Source organism: Gossypium raimondii, chromosome 6 (assembly GCF_025698545.1).
Source record: "Gossypium raimondii isolate GPD5lz chromosome 6, ASM2569854v1, whole genome shotgun sequence".
NCBI lineage: Eukaryota > Viridiplantae > Streptophyta > Magnoliopsida > Malvales > Malvaceae > Gossypium > Gossypium raimondii.
Window position 1 is genome coordinate 3216604 of NC_068570.1, and position 23878 is coordinate 3240481.

At 31.7% G+C, this 23878-nt stretch overlaps 2 protein-coding genes and 1 long non-coding RNA gene across 8 annotated transcripts; all 3 read right to left on the reverse strand.

The window, feature by feature from the left end:
• Positions 1–815: 815 nt before the first annotated feature.
• LOC105772542 (kinesin-like protein KIN-4C) lies at positions 816–4997 on the reverse strand. The gene is made up of 13 exons (XM_012593857.2): positions 4845–4997; positions 4557–4723; positions 4040–4150; positions 3851–3964; positions 3682–3762; positions 3018–3089; positions 2818–2911; positions 2703–2734; positions 2321–2394; positions 2132–2194; positions 1889–2033; positions 1352–1771; positions 816–1248 (listed from the first exon to the last, which is right to left on the reverse strand). The coding sequence occupies exons 2-13, from the start codon at positions 4692–4694 to the stop codon at positions 1111–1113; spliced, it is 1482 nt and encodes a 493-aa protein (XP_012449311.1). The 5' UTR covers positions 4695–4723; positions 4845–4997; the 3' UTR covers positions 816–1110.
• Positions 4998–6682: 1685 nt separating this feature from the next.
• Positions 6683–9480, reverse strand: LOC128041837 (uncharacterized). The gene is made up of 3 exons (XR_008196739.1): positions 9172–9480; positions 8967–9048; positions 6683–6899 (listed from the first exon to the last, which is right to left on the reverse strand). It is a non-coding gene; the product is annotated as an uncharacterized LOC128041837 (long non-coding RNA).
• Positions 9481–12272: 2792 nt separating this feature from the next.
• On the reverse strand, positions 12273–21218 carry LOC105772539 (kinesin-like protein KIN-4C). Of its 6 annotated transcripts, none has more exons than XM_052632117.1 (28): positions 21096–21218; positions 20818–20951; positions 20584–20730; positions 20320–20472; positions 19979–20232; positions 19509–19684; positions 19262–19368; positions 18640–18676; positions 18425–18516; positions 18215–18331; positions 18024–18137; positions 17809–17892; positions 17546–17729; positions 17176–17276; positions 16767–16865; positions 16565–16678; positions 16376–16492; positions 16178–16258; positions 16026–16097; positions 15848–15941; positions 15717–15748; positions 15453–15538; positions 14712–14783; positions 14370–14600; positions 14083–14227; positions 13884–13970; positions 13287–13805; positions 12273–13003 (listed from the first exon to the last, which is right to left on the reverse strand). In XM_052632117.1, exons 2-28 carry the CDS (start codon positions 20926–20928, stop codon positions 12692–12694), a joined length of 3738 nt encoding a protein of 1245 aa, XP_052488077.1. In that variant the 5' UTR covers positions 20929–20951; positions 21096–21218; the 3' UTR covers positions 12273–12691. The 6 variants fall into 6 exon arrangements, with proteins under 6 accessions (XP_052488077.1, XP_052488076.1, XP_052488075.1 ...); XM_052632116.1 differs by having other exon boundaries at positions 15453–15526; positions 19262–19386; XM_052632115.1 differs by having other exon boundaries at positions 14370–14597; positions 19262–19386.
• Between the last annotated feature and the right edge of the window lie 2660 nt (positions 21219–23878).

The following is a 23878-nucleotide window of genomic DNA, read 5'->3' on the forward strand; positions in this document are numbered from 1 at the left end:
TTCGTTTAGTTAAATTCAATTACTAGTCCTATACAATGTGTACAATTGTAAATTTAATCTATATTCTCTAATTAGATCAGTCCAAATCCATATACTTTTAGATTTTCAATCCTAGTCTTGATGCAAATGCCAATCTTTAATCCATTAATTAATTTTTATTGAGTAATATGTGAAAATAACAAATTAAAATGACATTATATATATATATATATATCATAATATGTTTGTCGATCGATTTTAGAAATAAAAAACTAAATTTAATAAATTTAATAATTATCGTTTGATAAGAACTACAATTTTAAAATTTGAAAAATATAAAGACTAAAAATGACCTAATTAAAATACAAAAACTAAATATATGACTTTCATAAAGTACAAGTGCTGATAGCCTAATTGTTTAGTTTGAGTCACCTACATCTACAAGCTTTGGTTGGAATTATTGGCTGTTAAAAGTTAAAGCCAATCACCAACCTCTTCCAAGACATGTTACTTGGATATTTTTAAGAAATCTTAGGCTAGGGGAAATGAACTTTGATGAAAGAAATTTAAAAAAGAAAAAGTATTTGAAGATAATATCAAAATAATCTAAATTTGGATGGCATAAATTTAATACTTCATCTAATACCAAGAACTCAATAACTTTCACGATTTTTAACACCATGGTCACTTCAATATGTCCTACACGTTTCAGCTTATGAAATCTGTTAAATTAGTAATTCTATTTTAATTAAATAAATTATTAAAAACATATATATAACTCAATTCAACTGATTTTTCAGTTTCAAATTATTCCCTCAAAATCCAATTCAACCCTGTTATTTTAATTTCAAACGATTCACTCAAAATTACATTCAACCCTTTTGTTTAGTTCGGTTCTAACAACCATTAGCAACATGTTTAAAGTTTAAATTTTGTCTCGAACCCATCTCTCCTTATAAAATTTGTATGCTTATTTCAATAAAAAAACACTCAAAATCCCATGTGAAACTTAGTAAAGGAATAACTCTAGTAGCCAATGCTATAGTTCGCCTGACTAAAATGCTTTCGAGCAAGTAACTCGTACACTTTCAGAAAATTTTCCAGGGTACTTGGAAATATATACTATACGGGCTAACCTGAAATTTTGTTAGTTCTTCTTGTTCCTCTTGTATTTTCCATCACAGGTAATGGCTGATCCTTAGTATCAGGTTGAATGACTGTTTTTTGGCCTTTCTTTCTAGGGTCAAGTTTTACAGCAGTTGGTTTGACCTGTAAGAATTCGAACTTGTCATTAGCAACCGGAGGAAAATTTTGTTACTTAAACATAATATCTAAATGTGGACATGAAAAGGTGTGCGGCAGGAAAGCATACCATTGTGTTCCCAATCTCTCGTAATGGCTGCTTTCTAGGTCCGTAATCTTCATTTGTATCAGGAATGTTTTTAACAGTTTTATTTTGAATCAGGATAGTATCATGAATCGTGCCTTTCAGTTCTTCAACAATATCTTCTGGCATCTTTGGTTGTGGTATGTCGTCCAATTTGAAAGGAACTTTTTTATTATTTGTGCACTTGGCCAATGCGCAGCCACAAGACGCCCCGCAGCTGCTCCCTGCTGCTCGACATCCGCATTTGAGGGTCTTACACAAAGACTTTTTGGAACAGGAGCAGCACACTCCTGAAGGTTTCTCTATCATTGAAGTATTTCCCTGAGAACACTCAGATTCAGATGCATCTGTGCCAGATGCATGAATATTACTCCCAATGGAAACAGAAGTCTGGACCAAGTCAGCCTGATTAACAAACATCAAAACTCAACAATTAGAGATTATAAAGTTAGAGAATCTTAATCCATGTTAGTATCTATGGTTTGAAATTAAAAGCACTATGCTACAGGAAACTGAACTAACTTGTGACCTATCTGCTGGAACGAGTTGTGCCTTTGACATTTTCATTTGGCTAACCATACAACTTAGTTTAGCAACTTCTTCTCTTAGATCTGTTAACTCTGAATCATCTATGGAAGTTTCATTATCGCCTGTCCCGCAGCTTGAACTAGCAGGAAAGAACAGATTTAATAATCATTAGAGCAGTAGTAACAAAAGGACAAAGCAACCTTTGCGGTGAATGAAAAAGCAAGAGCGTGATCCTACCTGGATTTTTCATCCCTTAGCATCTCCAATTCCAGCTTGAGTTTCTTTATCTCATCAACCATCCTAGAAAACAATGTACACTTAATCGATTTTATGTATAAACAAATCAAGCCAGCAGTGAACTTTGAGCATGATCCCATAGCTGATTCAAACCAGGACTACAGGGGAATTATTGTTTACAGAACTCACTTTTCAATTCGATGTTCGTATTTTGAACATACTTCATCAACCTTCAATTTGGCTTCAAAGTCATTCTCAATACCCTGCATCAGTGCCATTACAGAAACACCATCATTACCATCATCAAACAATTGCCCCTACCCTCCCAGCCCCCATAGACACAAAATAAAGAGTGAGAAAAAGGGGGAAACACTAAAATCAACTTTCAGATGCAGTATAAAATGGTGGAAAACTGCCTCTATCATTCAGTTAAAAAATAAAAAGAATATGCATGACATCATGATGATCCATTTAACCGCTCAGGGTACATGTACAAATCCCTTTTCAACCAATTGCAACTAAGGTACATGTTTAAAAAGAAAGCATTTCTTCATGGATCTATAACACATACCTGAGTTCCAATGTTGATGCCGATTCTAGCACCTATTTATGGTTTACGCAAACGAGAAGTCAATAAATCATAATCAAACTAAATATATATATAGGAGGACTTCTTATTTTCTAACCAGCTATTTTGCCAGATGTAGCCTTTCTAGATTCAGTTAGCTGTTTTAGACGTTTTGCTGCCACAAAAGCTTCTTTTGTTTTCTGCTGCAATACCTGAGATAGAGGCATAAAAGAAAAGGAAAAAAACTTAAGAATATATTTACCAAATACTAGTCAACAGAAAATAAAGTAAGGCAACATAAAAAGAAGACTGATATACATGCTTTTGCCTCTGAATGAGAGTTGAGAGCACATGCTTCTCATACTTGTTCCTCCTTTGCTCTTTCTTAAGCTGTTAAAAGGAAAATGAATAATTAACATATGATGAAGCCTTCCCAGCCAAAAACTGCTATCTCACAGGGTGTCTTCTTGAAATAACTAAGGAAGAACAGCTTATATTTTAACAGATGATGCGAAAAGGATGATTAGGTGAGCAATCATGGGCAGTTCTGAGATAGTGGCATATGCTTAATATTCAGCTTACAGAAGAAAACAAAGTAATTACCAGCATAGACACATTAAAAGTTTTTATTTTCTTTTTATTGTATGCCTCATGCAGAACATTTTTGTATGGTTGAATTGCTTAAGCATCTCACACTTTAAGAGTGATTACAAAATCTATTGAGCGTTCAGAGTAAAAGAGAAAAGCTCAGTAACATATGCCAGTGTATTAAAGATGCGAATCAGTAATCACAATACTTGAACTTCACAAGGTCGTTCTTAACTACATATCTATGATAAGACAGAAAATATGACCCAGCACAGTCATTTTGAAAAGAAAGAATAAAATGTAAAACCTAAACATATAAGCATTGTATTTCCTAGGATTTACGATGATAACCAGAGCATCATTTAAGCACGGCTAATATGCAATAAATACCTACCTGAAGAATTTCCTTTTCAAGCGAAGCCTTGCATAACCTGAACTGCATCGATTCAAGCTTCATCTTGCATTGGAGCTGAACCTAAATAAAGGAAACTTCCAGCGATAATAAAAGCAACAAAATGAATATCATAGTTCTACACAAATGCTCATCTAAATCAAGTACTCACCTTTTGCACCTTTAATCTTTGAATCTCATCCTGGAACTGTTCTGACATTTCATCTGATTTAGGCTTTTTTGCCGACAGTTGAGACTGTATGCCTAGTTTCCTCAACTCCACAATCTGAGAATGTTGAACATAGCTTAGTATTGAACCTTGATTGTAATTCCCCATTTAACGAAGATGTGAAACAAATACCTTCGGAGAGGTCTCTGAATTTCGAGAATGCCCTTGATCCAGTTTTTTAACACCAACGCAGGAGTTTGGTGTAACATCAGCCACTTTGCTCCTTAGCTCCTCAATCGCCCTCTGCCATTCCATAAACACGTTTATTAAAAGTTGAAGGCATAAAACTGAATTTTACATTTAATCATCTGATGCAGTCTTAATAAGATTTTTAGTTGCTTCCTCAATCACCACAAATCGATAATGTAAATGATAGAAGCACAATTCAATAGCATTTCCTCGGAATCATTAAAATCTCAATGCCCTAAATCATTACCCTGAATGTTCTTAGCAACCAAACAGATTCCACTAGATTAAAAAAATTTTAAAGAGGACAACAGTTTTGTTCACTCAACTGCAATCAGATCTATTACATTCCTGCATTCAAAACAACTAAATAGACTCACTTAAAAAAAAAAACCAGAGATTCACCTTATAAAGAAAGAATTAGAACAAAAATGAAAACCAGATAATCGAATCACTGAATCACCTTAAGAGTTTCGTTTTCTAGCTCCAAATCTCGGATCCTATTAGCCGGATTTCCCTTCTCACCCGATACGATCAAAGGCGAAGTAGAAGAATCGGCGGAGCCGCTCTTTTGCTTAGAACGACGATTTGGCTTCTTCATTTTCCTCTTTCTATTTCCTGAAAAGTGAACTGAAAACCGAAGCAACGATGATTCAGATGAAAATGATCGAAAACAAATATTATTGCAAAATAATCGATCAATCAATTATTTTCCAAGAAAAATAATTGGAAAAAAGCAGGAATAGGATACCAGAGCTGTTCTTTGGTCTGCCTAAGTCTGCCTAAACTCAGCTTAGCGTCTGGAGTTGGGAGAAAGGAGCGCAATTCTTTCTAAAAATCAAAATTTGAATTTCGTTTTCGAGAGTATTTTTATTGTATTATGATGCCACGTCAGCTTTTTCTAATGGAGAGTTTCTCTTTTTAGTTTTCTAGGAGAGATTTTGTTGTTGTATATTAAAATTGAAGGTTATTCGACCAAAAAAAAAATATTAAATGTTAATTTTGAATTTTATCTTAAAATATTAAATGTTAATTTTGAATTTAAACAATAAAATAATATTTAAATTACATTAATTGTTTAAATTTGGTATTTAAATTTTTGTAAGAATTAATAAATAAATTATTAGATCCTTACTCATTTTATCCCAACTATTAACCTTATTAAAAAATCAACCAATCACAATTTACCATGAAAATATCTATTTATTTTTAAAAATATTACTAAAATCCATAAATGCATTTAAAAATAATTTAAAATTATTAAATTTAACCGGTAAGTAAACCAGCTCCTGCTCCACTTACTGACTACCTCCTCATATACTTTCAAAATAAGCACTCTCAAATAGGTTATTTATCTATGTCATAATTTATTTCCTTAAAACCCTAAAAATTAAACCATGCTGAAGTCACCTAAGGGCCAGTTCTTCATTGCTTTTGAGAAGTGCTTTTCAGAAGTACTTTTGAGAAATTTGAGTGTTTGGTATTGCTGTCAAAAAGTGCTTTTGAAAAATAAAATGTCTATTTTAGACATGAGATTATAAAGTAACAAATTTGTATTTAAATAATGTTCAAATTAGTAAATATTATGATATTTTAGCAAAAATATAAAAAATAATTTATTATAACTTATTGTTAATATTTTAATATATAATATATAATATTAATTTTAAATATTTCTAAGTAATTAATAATAATTATTTATAAAATTTAATTAGAATATATAAACTATATTTAAATATTTAAATATAAAAATTAAATATTTGTAATTAGATATTGACACGATTGTATTATTATAAAATTATTTTTATTTTTAATTAATGTTTTTAACACATTTGTATTATTTTATTTTAAAATGTATTTGAATATATAACCCATATTATATACTAACATAACATAGAAAACATAAACCTAACAAATTAAAATATTACATATACTTGGATTAAAGTTTTAAAAGGGATAATATTTATATACCAAATATAAATACTAAAAATTTGTCAATAGCATTTACAATTTAAAGTGAATTCATTAAACTAGATGCTATAGCATCTCTTGTTAATTCCATTTCAAAACCACTTGAATTGTTTGATTCACCGTCATCATCACCATCACCATCGTCGTCGTCGTCGTCGTCACTTTCTCGACGATGCACATTTTCGAATCAATAATATAGGTTACCGCATATGCCGGATCGATCCAATCAATGAGCAAAGAAGAAAACCAAGTTTTGAATATTTGATGGGCTACTTTAACACTAAAATTAAACAAGCATAATACTATCTAACTAAAATCTAAAATCTAATTACTAAAACCCAATATTAAACTTAGTAATTCACTTAAAAGAGCCTAAAACTAAGTGTAAATTTAACTCTAAAACATATATTAATTAAACACCTATCAATTTCGTTCCAACTGTCATTGTAATGTAATGTTATAATGTTTTTGTTCTAATATATGACCATGCACATTGTTTGTCATATTTTTGTTCCGATTTAATGCACACTACCATTTTAGTGTAATGTTTGCCAATAATTGTTTCAAAATGGTATGAACTTTGGACCAAAAGAAAAAAAAAAGTTATATAAACAACAATTCAATAGAAAGCCGACAAAATTAATTGAAATTGGTTCGATTCGGTTAATTATTTTAACAGAAAAAAAGCTCAATTCAACTAACGGTTTAGTGCAAAATGAACTGCTTATTTCTCAAGTCAAAACCCGGCATCCCTTTTGCTGCTTATTTCTCATCTTTTGCACCAGATCTCACTGTTCTACCGTCCATTCATCATAATTCCACTTCCTTAATACCCCTAAAACAAATTAAAACCGTTAGTGCAAAATGAACTGCAAGTATCACAGTCTTCCTTTAGTAAAGATAGTAATAGAACAATATGAAGAATAAAAATAACCCAAGGCACGCACAATAAAAATGAATCTTAAAACAGCTCGATACGAGTGACTGGGATAGCAAATCCATATCGACAGTTAAATGCAAAACCATGAAGTCACAGGAACGGAAGAGATCTCAACAAGTTCGCATCAAAAATAACATTGAAATGCTCTCTGATAACCAACCAACGAACACCAAGCATACTAAAAAAGAAATTATCTAGGACTAAAAATAGCTACTGGATGGGAAACATTGTCCCATGTCTAGATAAGCCTTTTTGAATCGTGTTCATATTATTCAGGTTAAGATACACAATCAAGCAACAATAAACAGAAGACAATCTCAATAAGAACATGGATGGGACAGTCCACCATTCTTTGAAAAAGTATAGTACTACCGGTTAACCAAGAAAAGTATCCAATTTTTGGTTTTCTTTTCCTTGTTTCAACTCCGATCAGACTACTTTCAAACCAGAATTTGAGATAAATACAGGGAACCACACAAGTAAAAGGAAGAAGTACGAAAAGTTACAAACAAGTTGCCTAACCAAGTCAACAGAAAAATGTACACTTCAACAACAGACTTCTATGCCATTTGAATAATAGTCCATAAACTCAACAGTCAAAAACACCAGAAACAAAAATAATTACACAAACCCGACATGAAAGATCTTCACATTTTCATTTAGAAACTCACAGTCTCACAAATTCTAAGAAAGAATAGATCAAGATTGCAAAGCAAAAGTCTCTGCCCCATTCCACAAATTTTTTTTTCATTTTTTAAAACATCAAATTGAACTATTATTTAGAAAACATACGGCAAACAAACAAACAAAAAAAAAAACCAAAACCATGGCCCAAACATAAGTCTCTGCCCCATTCCACCAACAAACACAAGTAAAATCAGGTTAGACTTTTGAAAACATTAGAGAAAATAGTACAAAAAGCTTAAAAAAATGGTTTTGGTTATGCCTTAGCTAGTTAACACAAGTATGAAAACATCAGGCAGCCTTTTGTTTCTCTTCTCTTTAGCATGAATGAATATTCTTTGATAGAACAATGAATTAATAATAAATATATCAATACAGAGCAGAGTTTTCTGATTATGAATCAACAATGCAGATATGCTCTCTTTGCTTTGTGGACTACTCTCAGTCATTCTGTAACTTTATGAACTTTGAACAATGGATCAGGACCAGCATTTGCAACTCCATGACACCATGATATTTTACCATTAAAATGAGGTTTAAAATTTTAATCAATATCTTGTGAAGTTTTATTGAGTGAGAAACAACATGAGGCAAGAAAATCTATCACGTTTAGATTAAGGATTTGTTTTACATCAATATGACATTGATCAAGAAAGAGAAAATAAAACAACTAGCAATGGAGAGACGGTGTAAGCAACAACCTCCTTTTAACGCGACATTCATATTAGACATTCATACGAAATGAATTGCAGCTCTTTTAACTTCTGTTTCCAGCAGGAAAGAAAACCAGATTCACTCCCACAGTGTACTCCCCTCTTTGTTAAAATTTTTCTAAAAAAATAAAACACCTTTCTAGGCCTTGTATGTAAGTTATAACAGTGACATTCCAAAGGGTGCAGAAGGAATTAAAAGAGCAAGAAAAAGCTGTGAACTTTTAAATATCCTCTCTGTTATATTGTTCCATGCATCACTAGTAGCATTCAGATAATGACATCCACCTTCACATCAAATCCACCACAAATTTTTATTAAAATATTCAAATTCCAATATTATCTTATTCATAAATATCCTAATCTGTATGGTGACCCATGTCTTTCAGCTTTCTTCTTTTGATTTGCCTTTTCTATATTTGTGTGGAGTCAACCATTGGGTAGTGAAATCAGAATCTATATAGAACTTCTTCTTTATGTGAAAAATGTGAGAAGCACAAGTTGAACCAACAATATTCAGACGGATCTCTACAGTGATGAAAATAAAATGGGAAATAGGAATTCTTACTTGAAAGAGAGTGAACTGCTTTGTTTTAAACAAGAAAAAAAGAGATGATCAACTTCTACTTTTGCTAGTTGAGGAATATCGGCTGAATGAGGCGACGGTGGGAAGATGAAACAGAAAATATGGAAAGGGGTTAAAAAGAAGAATCAATATAATCAGTTTTTGGGCATCAAAAAATAGCTATATGTATTTAAACAAACGAACGTACCTTCTCCTGGGTGCCTTTTAAGCTTTTAACCACTGGAGTGTTGCCTCAAAGCCGTAGCAACTATCTTGAATGAGAAATCAAATTTCTGTTCTTTTCAGCCAAAAGCAAGTTTGTGGGAGAAGACAGTTCCAAAGAACCAGCAGAGGAAGGGAAAGAACGTTTGTGGGAGAAAACGACAGGTTAATTTGGTCAATTTCCAGCCAAAAGCACTTCAAGCTGAAGAAAAGGAGAAATTTTTAGCTTCTCATCCTTTTCTAACGGTGAAACTTTTTGAAGAAAAGGACTTTTTTCCCTAAAAGTGCTTCTAAAACGGGCAGAAGAACGGGGCATAAATTGTGAAAATTTGAAATTTAGGAATTTAAATGAAAATAGGGAGTTAAATTTAGTCTAAAGTGGAATTTTTATGAAAATAAAGAATTAAATGTAAAGAAATAAAGTTAGTCTCGGTTTAGGGACTAAATTGAAATTTAGGCAAATATTGAGTAAAAATTGAAATATTAAATATGAGATTGAATTGTGTTGTATTGATGATTTTTTTAATTGTTTTAATTCCATAGCTAACATCATACCAGAATCCTCGACCAAAAAAGGAAAAGATAAAGTCGACGAGAAATAGCTCGGAATTTCTAGTTTGTATTTCTATAATCTGAAGCTAGTTATTAATTGTTGTAATTTTTATTTAATGTATATGGTAAGTGTTGAGGTGAGTAATGGATATTTTGATAATTGATTGAATGAATTGAATTAGTAGATATATATATTGAATGGATTGATTTTTGAATTGAAATGAATATATGTGTAATTATGTGATAATATGAAAAATCAGTATTGGATATTGATTATATCTGAAATGTGAAATTAAATCCTATTAACTATATCGGACTGAGCCAGATATAGATGGCATGCCATAGGATTGGAAGAGTTTAGGGATTTCTTCAACTTCGAATCGATGAGACACTGGGTGTCAATTTACTACTTTGGATTAATTTGATGAGACACTAGGTGCCAATTTACTTCGGTTTAGCCGATGAGACACTGGGTGTCAAATTATTACCTCGATTATCCGATGAAGCACTGGGTGTCAAATTGGTGTGTTTTGGTTGGATCCGTGTATCCGTCCGAGTCTGAGTCGTGTTAATAAGGGTAAATGAATAATAAAGTTTTGTGATTGATATTGACATGGCATGGTATGAGAAATGGAAGTGAAATAGTAAATTGAAAATAAATTGTGAAAAGCTATTTATATAGCAAGTATGTGAATTGAGATATTTGTGAAACAAATGAAATATGATATGGTTGTTGTAATAAATAAATAATAATATGTGTTTATATTTCAATTGTATATTGTAAATTCTTATCTTTAAATATTCGGATTATAAAAATACTATTGAGTTTTACTCAGCGTACGGTTTGTTTTCCGTGCGCAGGTTAGGTACTTAATTTTGATCGCCAGTTCAGCATCCAACAACGATCCCGATCTCAAATGTGGTGATGCTTATCCTTTTGTGTCAGCATGTACCTAAGGTGTTTAACTATTAATCATTTTGTGGATTGATTGTAAATAAGACTATAAGTTAATATTGGTTGGTTATATACATATAAATATGTGTTTATGTTGAGGTCATATTATGGCATGTTTAAGTTAATGTTTAAATGAACATGAAATAGGCAAAATAGATTGAATTTGGCATGTTTACAAATTAGACTTGAATGATACTTTGATGATATGATTTGATGATATAATTGTGGTATCAATGAGGGTACATTGGTTAGACACCTAGGGTACATTGCTTAGGTACCTAGGATGTATGTTTTGATATAATTTGGATGTATTTGATCGTGTTTTGAATTGGTTAAATGAATGATCTTTTGAGTTGCTTATTGTCCAAACTTACAGGGAATGGTAAACTTGTTGTTTAAGGTTCATTTTGAGTCCACATGACTAGACACACGAGCATGTGACTGGACCGTGTGAGACATACGGCTAGCACACGGGCGTGCGAGGCCATTTCGAAAGGGCACATGGTTTGGCACACGGGCATGTGGCTTGACCGTGTAACCCAAGTTAGAAAGTTACACGGGTATAGACATGGGTTGGGACACGACCATGTGTCCCTATTTTGAATACCCACACTACCTGAGACACGGGCATGTCTCCTGACCATGTGAACCCTGCAGCTTTGAAAATTTTTAATATTTCGCGAAAATTTTTTTGAGTTTCTGAATTAGTCCCGACTTATTTCTAACACGTATTTTGAGCCTCGAGGGCTCGAATAAGGGACAAAATGTATGAGTTTGATTGGTTTTGACTTGAATATTATATAATATGAAATGTTTGAAATTATGCCTGTTTAATCGGTGATGCTCCGAAATCCTATTCCGACGACGAATGTGAGTTAGGGATATTACAGTAATTTTTGAAGGAACTAAATAAAAAAATCATTTTTGGGGAGAATTAATTTATATTTTTTTATTTATAAAATGACTGAATTAAAAAAAATTATTATAGGAGATCAAAGCTCAATTTCTCTATATATTAATTTATAGTTTATGATAAAAATACTAAATTGAAAAAAAAATCATTTTTAGGGCCAAACCCTTGACTACCCTCTTAAAATTCGCCACTAGTCGAAGCGTTATTAACTATGAAAAAGATCTTACAGATTAATTGTTATTAAAATTTATTGTATGCCCTAAATCATATTTAAGGTTAAACTAGATGATGTTTCTATATCTAATTGATGTTCTAGGAAGTTCATTTTTGTAACAATAAGTAGGCATGGAAAGAAAACTAGTTTGAATATAAATGCAATAAGTGAATTATATTAAAGAAAAGAAAGATAATTAGATATTGTTATCGGTGTAGGAAGACGTGAATTGAGTGCGTTAAAGTACATTAATCTCTTATTTAAAGGTTAGGAGGGTCATCAGTAATTATAGGCATTCTATAAAAAACAAATATAATAAAACCTAAAATAATATTAATGTTAAAAAAGTAAAGCATTAAATTAACATTTATAAAAATAAAACTTATAGCATATTTAAAAGTTATTAAAATTGAAGTAAAAATAATTCTTCGTATTTAAAATGAAAACCATTCATCTAAAAAGCTTTATTCAGACTAATAATTACATAAATAAATAATAAAAGTTATATAAACAACATTAAATAAATGACTAACTAAATATCCCAACCACTTTCAACTTAAAAGAAAAATAATAAAAAAAGTACAATATTAGAAATAAAATCCCCACCGGAGGCAATATTTTTTCACCGAACCAAAGAAAAATAAGCCCCCAGGGGTAAAGCTCCCATGCTCCTACCGCACCCCCGATTGTTGGGGTTCAGCAAGTTCCCATGGAACGCTAATAAACTAGTTCTCCAACTGTTAAAACGACGTCAACTCATCATCACTTTCAAGGATCCAACTCTTCATGTTGGATCCTTCTTGTATAGGTTAAAGGGCAAGGAAGAAAAAGAAAGAAAAAATAATCAAGGGAAAAGGAACTAACATCATAGTTTAACGGCGGCAGTTCTCTTTTTCTTCTGATGTTGTTGGAGTAAGGATGGTGGTTGTTTCCTTGTTGGTTGATTCATGTGGTTGACTAGCATTTCTTACTCGAAGCAATTTGTTGCTAATTGATGAAGCTGCTGATCGTATTGTGCTTGTTGGACGCCCATCTGATTGTTTTGGAGGATCTACATTTTTTGGACTTTGGGGTGGTGTTGCAGTATTCTCTCGCTGTGAAGATGGTGGAGCAACAGGAACCAGTTGAACCACTGATTTTCTCCATTTCTTTCTCTTGTTAGGCTTTGGTGCATTATGTTTAGCCTGTCAAAAAAGAGTAATCTCAGCATGATTCTCTAAATCTATTGTCAACAACAGGCAAGAATTTTCCATATTTGAGTATGTAAGGTCATAAATTGGTAGAAGTAACTTGGAGGCCAATTGGCTCATTTATTAAAAAAATGATTAAATTAATCTCTGCATAATAGAACATACAAAATGAAATCTAACGTCTAATATAATGATCTTCATGGTACTTTTACCGCAAAATGAAATCTATCGTCAAATATAATGATCTCCATGGTACTTTTACCGTGATAAATCTTACCAATACGTTTCCAATGTCCGTGAGAGCTTTTCTTGCATCACCATTGTCATTTGTTTCAACTGCCTTCTCACTCTCTAATGCATTCTGTAATAGCACTGCACCATGAGCAACAAGGTTCTTCTCTTCTTCATTAGTGCCAATATCATTTGCCATGTTTACTTCTATTTCTCTATTGGAACATTTGGCCGAAGAGCAATCACACGCCTGTCCACAACAACTTCCATTTGCTCTACAATGGCATTTTGATGTCTTGCACAAAGAGTTGTTACAATTGCAGCATAATAATCCATCAGTTCTCCCTTTAACCTCATTAACGTCTCCCTTCTTATTTTCCAAGTCATTGGCATCTGATTTATGAATTCCCATACTTAAAGCTTTGTCTCTAGCTCTATGAGCTTTTCTCCTATCCGGCTCTTTTTGGGATTTCACCCAGTCATCATCATCGCTCGCGTTCACGTCTGAATGTTCTGACGGAGATGTATCCATGTCCTCTGTAAAATTTACTGAGTTTCCCTGTTCCTATAATCATAATTTTCAAGTCAGAAGTAATTACTAGAAACCATTCCACTTTTTGTAAAGGAGGGGAGTGAAACCGACCAGTTTCCACAACTCATCAGTTTCGCCATTTGAGTGCGGGATGTAAGAATCCGCTGTTTCTCTAATGGAGTGTTTAATGATTGCATTCTGTTATAAGACTCATGCATACCAAATCAGAGTCTAGATTACAAGCACAAGGGACATCAAAGTAGAATATCGAAGAACCTTATTTTTAACACCAATAAGAAATGAAACTAACCTTCAATTTCACTTCACGCGTGAGAGCAGCCTTTTCTGCAGCAAGTTGTCTAGTTAGACCACTAAGTACCACCACCTTTTCATTCAGATCTTTCATTTCTGCATCTTTTTCTCGGCAATGAACTTCTTTATCTCGCAATGAGCACCTTCAAAGAAGGGATATCAGTTAAATACTTGAAGCAAAACTATGATAACGAAGCAAAAAGTGGAAGCAAATCAATTTAGTAAACAATGGAAATAGAAAGATTTCATGTGAATGCGATTTTTCTATTTGGAAAGATGCGTTACCTTGAGGATGATGCTAAATTGAAAAGATGATTCATAATATGTCTTGCATCACCAAGAGACCGAACATGGTTCCACCGTCCTCTTCCACTACAAGTACGTTCACGTTCTTCAGCTTCAGACAGTTGTGAGGCCATAGCGACCAGAGTGCTAGAAGTAGCAGCAAGCATGTTTTCTAGACCAAAAATCCTTGAGTTTCTTGCCTCAGCGGACATTGTCTCGTGATAATCTCTGCTGCATTTTGGTAGCATTAAAAGAAAAGTACCTTCACTAATATGGGAAGAAGAAAAAAGAAAAAAAACAATTTAAATTAAGAAGAGAAAAAACAAAAGCAAAAGTTTTAACCTTAATTCACTGTGCTTAAGTATCTCAGATTCTTCCTTCAGTCTTGAAACCTCCTTGGCCATCTTGGCTCTCCTATAGTACAAACAAACAGAACATATTTTGATATATCAACGCCATTATAATAAAAGCACCATAAGAAAGCTTCCATTTCCAAGCTGAGATCTTCCGTAATAGAAATTAATAGATATTAAGCCTTATGTTGAAAAAATTCTGTCATCCTCCACAAATCGAAGAGCATTTTGAAATCTAATTTATCTTTTACAGAATGACAAACAGTCATTTCTTTTCTTGCCTTTCCCTTGGAGGAGGGAGGAAGCACATTGGCATCCTTGGTCAATGCACAATCTTGTCTAAAATAAGTAGACAAGAAAATAAAGACGAAAAATAAAACTGAATACGAGACAATATAAAGAAATGTAAATGATCGTGTTTTAACAAGCATTCAAACATCAAAGAAACAATTAAATGGTCAACCTTGTCAAACCAGAAGATCTAAAATAGTAGACATTAGCAACGTAGACCATAACTAAAACAATAATAAAGAAAGAAGGTTAAAGGCATTCAGCTCAGACTCCAAAGATTTAAAGCAGTGCACTCGTGAACCAGTGTTGAAGAGTACTAAAAGTAAATCCTGAATTGCAACAAATCAATGCTCAGACCATATAAGAGAAATAAACTGGAAGGCTAAGCTATTTATAGCTTGAAATGGTATCTGCACATGGATTATTAAAAAGGACTCACTCTTCCACTTGATGTTCATATTCAGAGCGTACTTCATGTACCCGTACTGTGACCTCAAGTTCATGCTCCACAGTCTGCAGTATTGTCTTCAACAGAAGAAAACATATTATATCAAAAAAGAAAGCCACTTAGAACATGAACTAAAATCTACAAGTAAAAAATATAACCCCTATCATGTCAATTCAGTAAGATATGTTAGACCAAAACTGATTGGTCTAAGCAATTCCAAATCAGTCTAGTTAATCTGTTTGCTGTTATCAATACCTGAACTCCAGGACCATTGCCATTTCCAGCGCCTGCACATCAAATATATTATTGCCATTGAGTGATAATTACACCAAAAAGAAAAAGAGAGAGAGAGAGAATAAACTGCATGATGCAAAAATGGTTCTTACTAGAAGCTTCACGCGAGGAAGCCTTTCGGGATTCTAGAAGTTCCTTTAGCCTTTTGGTAGCCATAGCAGCCTCTTCGGTCTTCCTTTGCAAAACCTAACATGCATAAGGAAAGAGTGAATGCAGTTCCATAGAATTAGAAAGATCAAAGCTTTCCATGTAAAAATAAATGTCCCCCACCATCTTTTGCCTCTGATTTTGAGCTAAGAGCTTGTGCATCTCATACTCATTTCTTCTTCCCTCTTTCTTAAGCTGGTTGTCAGAAAAAAAGAGATTAATCATATGTTGAAAGAAAATTGTTGCTAGATACAATTCCCAGAATTTGCATGTACCTGATGGACCTCTTTCTCTCGCGATGCTTTCCATAGCCTAAACTGCTCGGATTCTTGCTTGATCTTTTGTTGCAGTTGAACCTAGAAAAATACATACACACAGACATTATTTCTGGTAGCAAAAATTCTATTCCCCTTTTGAAAGAAACAATTCCAGTTTTTAAGATGAAAAAATGGAGAGCTTGGGTCAATATTCACCTTCTGAGATTTGATTCTCTGAATCTCTTCCTGAAGTCTCTTGGCTGCTTCATCACTTCTTTGTTTTTGTCTCAAAAGCTGAGCTTGAGCATCTTGCTTCTTCTTCAACTCTGCAACCTGTAAAGCAAAAAGCTATATAGTAACTGATAACTGCTGTTGGTAGCAGGGGAAAAAAAATTCAAAACGCACCTGTGACTCAAGGACATTTAATTTGTGCAGGTATTCTTCCCTTAACTTTTGAGCACCAACATCAGAAGGAGAAGAAATATTGGCTAGATTTTGTCTGAGCTGATCAATTTCTTTCTGAAAATTGACAAATAAAAAGAAAAGGAATTAATATTATAGGATACCACTAATCACAAAATAACACTAACTTTAACAAGGGACTAACCTGCAAAGCCTTTTTCTCTAGTTCCAACTCATTAACTTTCTTCTCATAATGTTGTCGAAGAACTGAGGTGTCAGAACTTGTGAAACGTTTCATTTCAGCCTTAAACATATAAAAAGCCATTACGAAATATATAAAATGAAAGAACATGTGAAGGAGAAGGTAAAACCAAAATGGTCAGAAAAATATTTTGCATTTGAGTGATAACATAAACATCTTAACAAGTGATTCACAAAAAATTGAGGCAATAACTAGATCAAGCTGTTCTGCCTCTATAAGGACAGCAGGTCAAAAAATCCTGCAAACACTTCACTGCCAAATCTTCTTGAATCTTCTCATGTATTGGTAGCAGTAACATAAAAAAGAGAAACTGAACAACCAAAGTAAAAGTGTAATGAACTAAGCACATTACCTCTTTCTGTTCAAGTCTTTTGTCCAACTCCATTAGTTCCAAGTCCAATTTTTCTTGGAGAGTAGAATGTTCAAGCTCCTTTTCATTATCCTCAATCTCATCTGGGTGAAGGAAGAATTATTCATATATGCCTTAGCTCTATGGTAAACTCTTAAAAAGTTGAAAAGTGAATCAAAGAAGAGTTGAAATGACAAAAATAGAAGAAGAGAAGAAATTAAGAATAACTTTGGCTGACAATTATGTGTTTACTTTTCAGCAATGTAATACGTCTTATGATTGAACATACAAGAAAAGTTTAACAAATAAAAGGAGTTAAGTGTCTGACAAAATAATGAATAGTAACTAGAAGGTCACTACTTGCCCAATTTACCTGAAGAAAAATAATCATTTCCAGAAGAAAATAGCAAGTCCTTTGAGGTTTCATCTTCATCTTCATCTTCATCTATGCAATCAGAAATTCGTTTACACTTTGAGCTGCTTAAGCTTTTCACGCGTATCATTTCTCCTTCCAACTCTTGAATTTTCAAAAGATAAGTTTTCATCAAGTCAAAATCCTGGAATAATGCAAAAGCACGTGTGAACCAAAGATTATCTTTATTAAGGACTAGATTCAATAGCTGGCACAGACCTTACCTGATTCTGGTTAAATTCAATCTCATCCCATGATTTACCATTACGAACTAATTCAATTTTCATTATCAGTTTGTCTTTCTCAACCTGAAATATTAAATTTACATGAGATTCTGTTTTCTGTTTGACCAGCTACACAAGTATACTTCAAGCAAAAGGGAATTTTACATTTATAACAACTTAAACAACTAAAGACAAAAACAAAAGGGAAAGAACACCTGAGCATCAAGTGCACGTTGAGCTAATTGTTCACTAGTGAGTCTACGTTCTTGAAGCTCTTGTCGTAGCTCTCCATTGCTTGCTTCAAGTAAAGATACTTTGTGCTTGAGAATCTGGAGGGGGATAAAAACTTTAAGCAAGCAGGTAAAGAAAGTCTGGAGATATGTTTGGATGTTCTATGTAAAAGTACCTGAAGTTCATCAAATGATGCATTACCATCACCACGATAAAACAAAAGTTCAGCTTGCAATTGCTCAATTTGGCTCCGCATTGCTTGCAACTGAGATGCCATTGGATCACGGTTTACCTAATCAAGTAGAAGATGAGAGGTTGTTAGAACAAGAATTATAATACCCAACAAAGAACATTTCTTTTGCAAGTATTTACACAAGTGTCTTACAACTGCCTTATTCTGAATGTTTCGAGCACGATTGGCATATTTCAAGGTGTTTAGCGTTTCTTCAGCATTGGTGTCAGCCGGACTAACACAAGCTACAAGCAAATATAGAAAAAACAAATACTTTTGCATACTAAAAAATTGAAAGTAAAATCCTGTTACTAGTAATATATCAATAGTGACAACTTTTAATGCTATAAAAGATAAAAACAACATACCAATCATCACTGTTTTGCTGTTTCCTCCAAGAGAATCCTGAGAATTTAAAATTCCACAAAAAATGTTAGGTTCCCTTCTGGAGTAAGTAGTTTCATTGAAGGCCATTTTTATAAATATATTTTTATGTTTCATGCAAATTTAATTACAAAACAAGGAGAATTATAGCCAGTACATTTAAAGCTAATAACATTCCAGATCCAAAGAAACACGAATATCACCACATCCAAGTAAAAAGTCTTAGAAAAGAAAGCTGAACATATTTCCCTGTTCTTGATTTAAGAAACATCCATTTTCTAGATGTTAATGCTTTTCCATCATAAAATGTGACACAATAAGTCATGACTAAACGAGCTCACTTCTGATTGGCTAGTGCTTGACAAACAGTCTCCGCGTCACAAACGTATTGAGTATTTTTATGCATTAAACCTATGGCTAAATGAAAACTGAGTTATAACAATTTGATTTATCCTGTTCGACTTTTTTCTGAACAGTCTACTTCAACAAAATGAAAGCATCCAATTAAAATTACAAGTAGTTGAAATGATTGTTCATAAATATCTGGATAGATCACTATTTAAAAAAATTTGCATTAATTAGAATAAAAAGAACCAAAGAGCCTGCCTGTAACAAGCGAGTCAACTTGCTATCACGATATGGTACATGTCCCCCTTCTTTCCTCTTCTTCTCATCTCCCAAGGCACTAATCACATTCCCTAGAGCTAGTAAACCTTTATTGATATGAATTCCTGAAAGAACAAAATGTCAAAATTTTAGATAAATAAATAAGTTTCATGTTGTGGCTTATTTAGAACCTATCACTATTTTAGTAAATAACATAAGGCTTTGGAAAACAAATAATCAGATATACCTTCTTTAAACCGCATTCCATTTGCACCTGTTCGTTTTGCACGTTCTGAGCCAGCAAGGTCCACTAAATGAAGCTTTGCACATAAGATGTCATCAGCGGTATCATCATTTACCCCACTTAGGCAGCTAGCAATCTTCTTCTGCTCCATGCTTATTGTAAAGATCGCATGTGAACGACTGGAAACAGTGTGACGAGCATTGCATTTGAAATAAGCACAAATTTACAAAATATACGAAAATTACATGATTTATGACTATATAAACCTTATATATCTAATACATTGAACACAAACTAAAAAATCATTCTATACTCGTCAAAATCATTCTATATCTCAATTTACTTAGTTTTTGACATCATTTAAATGATATTATTACAACGGTCGTGGTATTTTAAACCAAAGAGAATATTGATTCTGGTAAAACCAAAAAAAGGGCAAAAACTACTAAAACATATAGCTTCATAACCCTCACCTTGATTGGCTGTTCATATTGGTACTTCCTGTAGCACGAGATAAAGAACCTCGTGCTAAATTTGATGCCATCTCTTCTTTTGTCCGAACTTCTGCCTCAGTCACCCCAGAAAGTGTTATTCCTCCATTCCCTGCTTCCCTAATTTGTATCGGAGGTCTTCCAAGACCTGTAGGCTTCGGAAGGGATGCCCCTTCAACTTTAGACAATGAAGCTTGATGTGAGTCGAGTAAGTCGAACACTTCTTCCTTGAATATCTATCAAATTCAAATATTATACTGCATAAGTAGATTACCTGATAAAAAAAAAAGTTAAAAGAAATATTTTTTAGCCAACTAAATTACCTCAATAAATGATACTCTTATCAAAAATTCCGTGGAGTGTTTCATTGTCTCAACTCTCCTAAATATGCTACCCATAACTTTAGGTATAATCCCACCATTACTTCCCTCCCCCGTGTAATTGGTTCCCATCGTATATGTTTTACCAGAACCCGTCTAAAGAAAACCAGAAATACAACATCATTGCTACTCAATAGTAAAATTTTATTGGGAAAAAAAACTTAATAATAATTAAGAAAACCCTCAATAAAACAAAATGAAACTAACCTGACCATATGCAAGTACAGTTGCATTATAACCATGAAAAAGTGCATCAATCAAAGGAGCAACACAATCATCATAAATAGCAAAAGAAGGCGATCCCGCTCCCCCATAAACGTAATCATAAGTAAAGGCATGAGACTCAATTTGAACCTATAATTGTAACCATAAAACAATAAATAAACAGGAATTTCTTTCGATATAAATTTTCAAATTCAATAACTTCATTATGATTAATACCTGAGGTTCGCCGGGAAGGACGGTGATGCAATCAGTGCATCCATGGAGAAGCTCTGCACTAATCAACGGTCGAATATTAACGGCGACTCTTACGGAATCGGGACTCTCCATCTCCTATATAATGCGATCAAAATCTAAAAAAAAAAACCTAAATCAACGAAAAGAAAAAGGATAATCAAAGTATCAAACCATGAAAAACATCTTTAAAATTCACTGAAAATCAAATGCATCACATCTAAAATCCATTAACTGAGAAACTTAATTATTAAACCCTAAACCTGATTGAAGAACACAATGCTTGAAGGAGATGGAGCTTTTTTCTTTCTTTCTTCTTTTGTGTTTTTGGTTTTAAGTTTCTCTTAGACGTTAAAAATTTTGAATTTTCGGAGGAAAAAAAAGACGGGAAGGTCTGAATTCAAAAATGTTAAATTGAGAGTAAGAGAGGTAATCTCACGTGACTTTCACGTGAGGTAACGTCCGACAACGAGACAGACAGGTAGGATAAGGTTAAAAATTGGGCGGTAGTTAGGGGCTTAGGCTTAAGGAGCGGTTAAGGTTGGCGCGCATTGGTCTAATCCTGTCTTAAACCTTTTTAAATCATTGATTATAACTAATTAAAACTGATTTTGAGTAAATTAAAGAAAATTAGATGGAGCTTGATTTACGTCACATGTTTTATTTTCCTATAAATAGAAGCCACATATTGGCGATAAGAAAAGGACACTTTAGTCAAATCAATTATTGTATCGAAAATGAAATTTATTGTAAAGAAAAAAAAAGTACTGAAAAATAAAATAAAATAAATACAGATTATCCTCCTTTTTAGTTATTGCACGTAATAGATATATTTTAATTTATAAATAATGTAATTTTATTTTAATATTTAATATAATTATATAAAGTAATATTATATAAGGTGTTTAATAAAATTAAATATATTAATTATTTCGATTACTAAAATTTTAAAATAATAAAACTTTAAAACCTTAATTAAAATCTTAATGAAATTCAAAACTTTTTGGTGATTTTTAGCTAAAAAATACCTAATTGTTGTTTATGCGTCGATTTTATAATGATAAAATTTAATTTTATATTATTCAAAATTTAGTAATATAAATTATATCTTTTATATTTAAAATTTAATAAGAAAATTAAAATATTATTCTAATATTAATGTAGTAATATTATAAATAATAATGTGTATATTTTTCAAGTCAAAAGATTCCAAACTCATACTTATTTATGTACACATATTATAAAATATGTATTATTAACCTAATAAAATTTTAAAATCACGCATCCTTGTGTAATAGAATATATATCGTGTTTAAAAAACTCAATGCTTTTGGAGTATATAAATGTAAATAATTTGCACTATTACTCACTTTATCCAAACCCATTTTTGCTTAGAATAGTCTAAAATAAAAATATATAAATTAGTAAATTTATCGATATTTTTTTATATTGTCAGTGTACTTTTATTTTGATTGATATTTTTATTATATATTTTTATATTCAGTCCATGTTCGGATTTATAATCGCTCTCTCAACAATATTGTTTTCAAGATTTGAACTTGAATTTTTTTAAAATATAATATGTGTTACCATTACACTCAACCACTTATTGATTTTTTATTATATTTTTAAGTAAAAGTAAATTTACAATTGTAATTTAACTTTATATTAAATTTTACTCATTAACTTTTGTTTGATTAAATTTTATTAGTAAAATTTGATTTATTATTGAATTTTGTTATTCAAATTTAATTTAACATATTTTAGAGAGAGAATTAAATAAATTTTTTAAAATTTTTATTTTAATAGATAAAAATAATTAATATAATACTAGAAATTAATAAAACAAGTACTTTATAAAAAATAAAACTAAGGGTCTGTTTGATTGCCAAGAAAATATTTTCCGTAAAATGATTTCGGAAAATATTTTACTTTTCTATAAAATGATTTCTTGGAAAATATTTTCGGTGTTTGATTGAATCATGTAAAATATTTTAGGTCGTTTATGATTTCTGAAATATTTTTCAAAAATTGTTTTTACATATATTGATATATATTAATAAATTTTATATTTTAAATTATTTTTACATATATTGCAATGATTTATTTATAATAATACTCAATTATTAAGCTACAATATTAATCGTTATAAATTGAAAAAATTAATATCAAATAAATTATTTGTAATTGTGTTAAAAAATAAGTATTGAATAATTAAAAAACAAGCTCTGGAAAATCGATAAATGAAGCAATTTTCTATCGAAATGAAGGAAGGAATGAAGGAGGCGATAGAGAGGAGAGCACGGAAAATGTCTTACTTAAAATTGAAAGGGTAAGACATTTTCCCTAAAATGTAACCCATTTTCCTTGTTTTGGAGTTCATTTTCCAAACGGAAAATGTTTTCCGCCAATCAAACGCTGAAAAAGTTGGAAATGATTTTCCGGAAAATCAATTCCTTCAATCAAACAGACCCTAAGTTATTCTCTTTTCGTTTTTTATGCATGTATTTATAAGTCTTTCTTCCAGGTTAGTTTATTAAATTTTAATACATTAAGAACTAATTTATTTTAATTATTAAAATAAATTATTCGAAACAACACTTTTTCTTGTTAAATTTTTGTTTTATATCATTAAAGTCAATATTGAGTGATAAAATTTTAATTAAAAAATCACAATTTGTGATAAAAGTTAAAGTTTTGTGGTAAAATTCAAACGCATAAAAATTGAGTAACAAATTTGCCTATATTTTCAACGTATCAGTAAATAATAATTAAATATAGTGACAAATTTTAATATAACTAATTTACATTTAACCCTAAAATAATATATTATATAAGTAAAAGAATAAGCTAAGTGTCAAATTCAATAAATTAAGCTCACTTTATATTAATATAATAGAATTTTTAAACGGTTCACCAATTTAATTAAATAAATTATAAGATAAAAATTAAAAAATTAGTTCAACCATTATACCAATTTACAGGTTAATTGATTTAATTCTTTTAATTAGGTCAATATTTTAATTGATTTTCGATTTAATTAATC